Raw genomic sequence first — 6,426 nt, forward strand, 5'->3', positions numbered from 1 at the left:
TGGTATTTTCCTCCTGAGAGGACGGTGAGGCCTGAGAGGAGGCCAACGCAAGTGCAGTGCGTCACTCTGTCTCAGCTTTGCTTTTCTAAGGGTGTCAGTGCTCAAAAATAGAAATTCGCAGAGGCGGAGCTCTGGCTTTGTGGAGAACAGCATTCAGCCTGTCAGTCTCCCATTGCAACCCCTCGAGGAGTCCCTGCCTGCTCGTCAGCTAGCACTATGCTTCGGGCTGAGCCCAGGACTCAGCTCGTGCCGGAATGTGGATCTGTGGCATTCACCACCTGGGAGTGTCATATCGTAGATGTCAGAGGCGGCAGGGGGGCCTGAGAACAGTTGATGCTTCTGTAAGGCTCCCACAGTCCAGGGACCATGCTGTGCTGCAGAGGATCCCCTGGGTTTCATTGTGCTCACAGTAAACTCTAGTGACTCCCGTTGTTGATGACGGGGCTGGGTGGGAGACCCCAGGGTAGATAGCAGGAGGTGGCCGTTAACCAAGCTCACCTGCCAGGGCCTCTTTCCTGCGGAAGAGCAGAAGGTCAGTGCATCACCTGGAGTCGGGTGTGTGTTCGTCGTAACACATGAGAGCTTGCAAGAATCTCAGCCCCTGGAGCAGTGTCTGATGTGCCCCTAGAAGGCTTAAGGAAGAAAACATGGTTTGAGTCTGACCAACAGTGTGGGGTAGGAACCTGTCCCCAATAACTGTGATCTTCAGCAAATGTATTATCCTCTCTGTAGCTCATTTTCCTCATCTATAAAACAAGGGTAGTATTTTTCTTCAAAATGTGCTGAGAGAATTCAAAAGAAAACACTTAGAAAGCATCCCAGGCATATAATAGCACTGATAACATTAGTTGTCTCTAGAGAGGAGGATGAAATTCCCAGGGGATGCAGAAGAAGGAGACTTTTTTACTGTGTACCCTTTTGTAACTTGAATTTTGAACCACATGAATAGTTAATCTGTTTAAACTATTAATTTAAAGATAAAATAGATGTCATAAAATGTATTGATGGGACTTACCTGGTGGTCCAGCAGTAAGACTCCACGCTTCCAATGCAGGAGGCACAGGTTTGATCCCTGGTCGGAGAAATAAGATCCCATATGCCCCATGGTGTGCACCCCTCCCCCCCACCAAAAAAAGTATTGATGAATTTCTCAGAAAGGTGATCATGCCTAGCTGTTCAGTTCAGTTCAGTCGCTCAGTCATGTCCGACTCTTTGCAACGCCATGGACTGCAGCACGCCAGGCCTGCCTGTCTGTCACCAACTCCCAGAGTTTACTCAAACTCATGTCCATTGAGTCGGTGATGCCATCCATCCAACCATCTCATCCTCTGTCATCCCCTTCTCCTCCCGCCTTCAATCTTTCCAGCATCAGGGTCTTTTCCATTGAGTCAGTTCTTTGCATCAGGTGGCCAAACTATTGGAATTTCAACTTCAACATCAGTCCTTTTAGTGAATATTCAGGACTGATTTCCTTCAGGATGGACTGGTTGGATCTCCTTGCAGTCCAACGGACTCTCAAGAGCCTTCTCCAGCACCACCAAAAGCATCAATTCTTTGGCACTCAGCTTTCTTTATAGTCCAACTCTGACATCCATACATGACCACTGGAAAAACCATAGCCTTGACTAGACGGACCTTTGTTGGCAAAGTAATGTCTCTGTTTTTTAATATGCTGTCTAGGTTTGTCATAACTTTCCTTCCAAGGAGTAAGCGTCTTTTAATTTCATGGCTGCAGTCACCATCTGCAGTGATTTTGGAGCCCAGAAAAATAAAGTCTGCCACTGTTTCCACTGTTTCCCCATCTATTTGCCATGAAGTGATGGGGCCAGATGCCATGATCTTCGTTTTCTGAATGTTGAGCTTTAAGCCAACTTTTTCACTCTCCTCTTTCACTTTCATCAAGAGGCTCTTTAGTTCTTCTTTGTTTTCTGCCATGGGTGGTGTTATTTGCATATCTGAAGTTATTGATATTTCTCTTGAATCCAGCTTGTGCTTCATTTAACCCAGCGTTTCTCATGATGTACTCTGCATAGAAGTTAAATAAGCAGGGTGACAGTATGCAGCCTTGATGTACTGCTTTCCCCATTTGGAACCAGCCTGTTGTTCCATGTCCAGTTCTAACTGTTGCTTCCTGACCTGCATACAGATTTCTCAAGAGGCAGGTCAGGTGGTCTGGTATTCCCATCTCTTGAAGAATTTTCCACAGTTTATTGTGATCCACACATTCAAAGGCTTTGGCATAGTCAATAAAGCAGAAGTAGATGTTTTTCTGGAACTCTCTTGCTTTTTCGATAATCCAACAGATGTTGGCAATTTGATCTCTGGTTCCTCCGCCTTTTCTAAAACCAACTTGAACATCTGGAAGTTCACAGTTCACATGCTATTGAAGCCTGGCTTGGAGAATTTTGAGCTTTACTCTGCTAGCGTGTAAGATGAGTACAGTTGTTCGGTAGTTTGAGCATTCTTTGGCATTGCCTTTCTTTGGGATTGGAATGAAAACTGCCCTTTTCCAGTCCTGTGGCCACTGCTGAGTTTTCCAAATTTGCTGGCATATTGAGTGCAGCACCTTCATAGCATCATCTTTCAGGATTTGAAATAGCTCAACTGGAATTCCATCACCTTCAGTAGCTTTATTCGTAGTGATGCTTCCCTAGGCCCACTTGACTTCACATTCCAGGATGCCTGGCTCTAGGCGAGTGAGCACATCATCGTGATTATCTGGGTTGTGAAGATCTTTTTTGTACAGTTCTTCTGTGTATTGTTGCCACCTCTTCTTAATATCTTCTGCTTCTGTTAGGTCCATACCTTTTCTGTCCTTTATTGAGCCCATCTTTGCATGAAATGTTCCTGTGGTATCTCTCATTTTCTTGAAGAGATCTCTAGTCTTTTCCAATTCTATTGTTTTCCTCTATTTCTTTGCATTGATCACTAAGGAAGGCTTTCTTATCCCTCCTTGCTATTATTTGAAACTCTGCCTTCAAATGAGTATATCTTTCCTTTTCTCCTTTGCCTAGCTGTGCAGGTAATAAATTTTTGTGGTCCTGTAAAGTAAACAGGCCCTGAAAGCTCTCAGTCAATGTTCGTTTCCTGTCCCTGTCCCACGTTGATCCAGCCCTCAGGCCAGGTGTCTTGTGATTCTGGAGTCCCACACCCATGGATGCATGGGAGGGAATCCTCCAGACACATACCTTCTCCCTCTTGGGACAAGAACTTGATGGCCAGGGCCCTGGAGAGGCCTGGGGAAGGGGCTACCTGCCAAATGAAACACTGGGGACCCAGCCCAGGCCGTGGGGCCGTGAGGCTGTGTCAGGAGACACCCACGCAGACCAGAGCGTGAGTGCGGAAAGACAGGAAGTCTGTCGGACCAGGGTGGATGAGACCTTCCAGGGCCACTGCGGTCTTGTTCCTCTGCGGATGGGACCTCTGCCTGCGTACCACAGGGCTGCCCTTGTTTCTCAGATGGCTCCCCCATCTCTTCTCACTTGTGGTTCTCACAGCCCCCTGGTGATGGACGGATAGTTACACCCAGGGGCCAAGAGGAAGTGAGTGGACTTGCCTCTGATCGCCGAGGAACAGCACAAGTGGGAGCAGCTCACACTCCCCCAGGTTTCTCTGTTCCAGGGTCTGTACTGAACGTTCCTCTTGCATTATTTGGCTTTCTTTCCTTAACAATTCTATGCGATGGGTACTAACACCAACTCTGTATCACAGATTAGGGGGGGAAGAAGCTAAAGAGGTTAAGTAATCTAAAATCACGCAGCTAGTAATGGCAAAGGCAGGATTCAACAGAGGTGGCCCTGACCCCCTACCACATCATGCCTGGACAAGAACCCAGGAGAACTGTGCTACTGGTTTGGCATAAACAAGGTTCTCCCTGCTTTGTTAGGAAGGAGTGACTCTTTTTTATGTTACCACCAACAAGGACTCCGTGGCTTCTGTAGGTTCCTACTTCAGTCTCTGGAAGATTTGGACAGAAGCTTAAGGAAACTGAACTCCCGCCTCTTTGTGGTCCGGGGCCAGCCAGCTGACGTGTTCCCGAGGCTGTTCCAGGTAAGTGCTCAGAGTCTGGGACAAGACAGTGAGCGTCTGTTCCCTGCGGACTGAATGAGACGATGTTCTGACCGAGGAAGTGGAGACAGTCAGGGCCGGGCTGACCACTGCTGCTAGGGAAGCTGGGAGCGAATGAAGCTGGTCAGCTGCGCACAGAATGGAAACTGTGTTAAGGAAAACATCAGGGAATCTGGTGTCTTGTTGGAAAGTTCCCAGCTCAGTTCAGACATGGGATGTGGCAACTTATTTCACCCCAGATATTCCTGGCTTCCTTAAATATTTTCTTGATTCAAGCCAGCAAGATTTGTTAGGGCTCTTCTTGCGCCAGGAGTTTGAGGGTGAGGTTTCCTGTTTATCTAGGGGCATTTCCCCTCTTGCTTTGCTCCTCTTATTGGAAAAAAAAAAAAAATCAGCCTCTTTAAGGGAGTGTCCCTACTTCCTCCGTAAAATGATTGACAGAATCTTCATTTCAGTACCACATAGGCCTCTGGTTGCTGTATCAGGTAGCCAACCCAGCTTCCCCCACAAACCCTTTATAATACACATTTTTTAAAACCCAAATGGAGGTGGAAATGCTCATGAACAGAGGGCTCTAGGACATCAGCACACGATTGTTTCTATGCCTCTCTACACCCCACTTCCTTTCCTATTCTTCCTGGAGGGAAAAGACAAGAGGAAAGACTAAATGTCAAGGCAGGCAGCTGAGTAAATACTTCTGCATTCACTTCACCTCCCCACACCCCCACACACAGACACATGTGCACAAATCACACAGTGCTGGTAGAGCCAGCACTCACTGAGGGCTGACTGTGAGTCAAGCGCTGTTCTCAGTACATGCTCTATGAACATTAATTCCTGTACCTCTTGCCGCTGCCCTCAGAGGTAGGTGCCCCTGTCCCTGTTCTGCAGACAAGGAAGCAATAGTTTGCCCATGCCTGTGAAGCTCAGAGCAGCAGTCTGGGGCCTGAACCCAGGCTGTGAGCCCAGAGTTGTGTTTGTGACCACCATACCATTAAACACACGGGCCTCTCTTCTGCTGTGTTGCCCCACCTCCCAGCACCTCCGAGGCCAGCCCACTAATAGCCCAGAGATACAGAGCTCCCATTCTCTGTATATTATTAAGCTTCTGGTATGTGCACAGGCCCATACCATGTCCTAGGATGATGAAGAATGAGGCGACACAATCGCTGCTCCGAGTACTCACACTCCAGTGGAGGAAACTGGCGAGTGGTGGGCAGCTTCCCTGCCACATGGTAACTGCTGTGGTGGAAAATGGCAGGTGCCAGAGAATCTTTCTGAAGAGGGTCAAGGAGGCTTCTTGGAAAAGGTGTCATCTAATAGTAACACTTCTATTATTATTCATAGGGCTGTGAGGCTTTAACCTTTAACCTATCATGAACTGCTAAGCAGAATACTTGGCTCATAGTAAGCACCCAATAAATGTTCAGTGCTAACCTTAACCTTGGGCGAGAGATAAGCAACTCTGCGTGGGACCCACAGCCAGCAGGGCTGAGTCAAGACCGCACCGGTGTGTGTGTGGCCAGGACATTTGCCCCAAGGGTTCAGAGTTTTAAGGGACCATGACCAGAGACCTGGGTTGGAATGTGGTTTCCTCCTGCTAGCTGCATGCTCTCGGGCTTTCTGTGGGTTCCAGAAGGGGTACAACCTTTCACTGGGCCGCTTTCTCCCAGGTTTGCTAGGAAATACAGAAATTTCTACCAGACATGACTAAAGACCTGGAAAAGAATTCCCTTCTTATAAAATATGTGGCCCCTCTGCTCTGATTTCTCTGACCTCTGGGCCAAGGGCTGCTTCTCCTTTCCCAGCTGTCTGAGAGCTGGAGCCTACTAGCTCTGTTTGCTACTGGCCTCAGAAGTGTTGCCGTGGAAACCGTGAGGATACTTTATGTAGCACAAGTCTGCGAGGAAAACTAGGCCAGAAGTTTGCAGGGCCCCAAGGAGCTCTGGGAAAGGCTGCTGAGCTGGCAGGAGGTGGTGATCCTGTGCCTCTTTCTGGGACGGGGGCTCCCCTGGGAGCGTGTATTTATAGCCTCCTGCTGTATTCTTCTCCCACAAGGACACCGGCGGCGCCCAGAGCTGCCCACCTCTCTCCTGATCCCGTGGGGACCGCTAGCCTCGGGCTCCACTGTTGAGGGCTGTTGGCCTCTCCTCGTGGACCTGCTTCCTTAAACCTCGGGGCCCTCAGATGGTTGGCTTTCTGGTTCAAGTCGTCGTCCCCAGTTTGTTCTGACACGTCTCCCCACGTGCTCGGTTTCCTCTCGGCAGGGAGCTGAGTGCCTGCCCAGCTTCCTTCTCCCCAGCAGTGGTGATCATTACAGATTCTCTCCCCCAACAGGAATGGGGGGTGACCCGCCTG

The 6,426-nt window shown here is 48.9% G+C and overlaps 1 protein-coding gene across 1 annotated transcript in view; it reads left to right on the forward strand.

Annotated features, from left to right (window-relative positions):
* CRY2 (cryptochrome circadian clock 2) overlaps positions 1 to 6,426 on the forward strand; it is a 36,606-nt gene that overhangs the window by 6,803 nt on the left and 23,377 nt on the right. Inside the window, exons 2-3 of the mRNA XM_010842331.1 lie at positions 3,942 to 4,050; positions 6,406 to 6,425. Of these exons, the coding sequence (XP_010840633.1) occupies positions 3,942 to 4,050; positions 6,406 to 6,425 (129 nt within the window). The remainder of the gene's footprint in view (positions 1 to 3,941; positions 4,051 to 6,405; position 6,426) is intronic.

The sequence above is a fragment of the Bison bison genome, unplaced genomic scaffold (genome assembly GCF_000754665.1).
Source record: "Bison bison bison isolate TAMUID 2011002044 unplaced genomic scaffold, Bison_UMD1.0 scf7180017864178, whole genome shotgun sequence".
Lineage (NCBI taxonomy): Eukaryota > Metazoa > Chordata > Mammalia > Artiodactyla > Bovidae > Bison > Bison bison.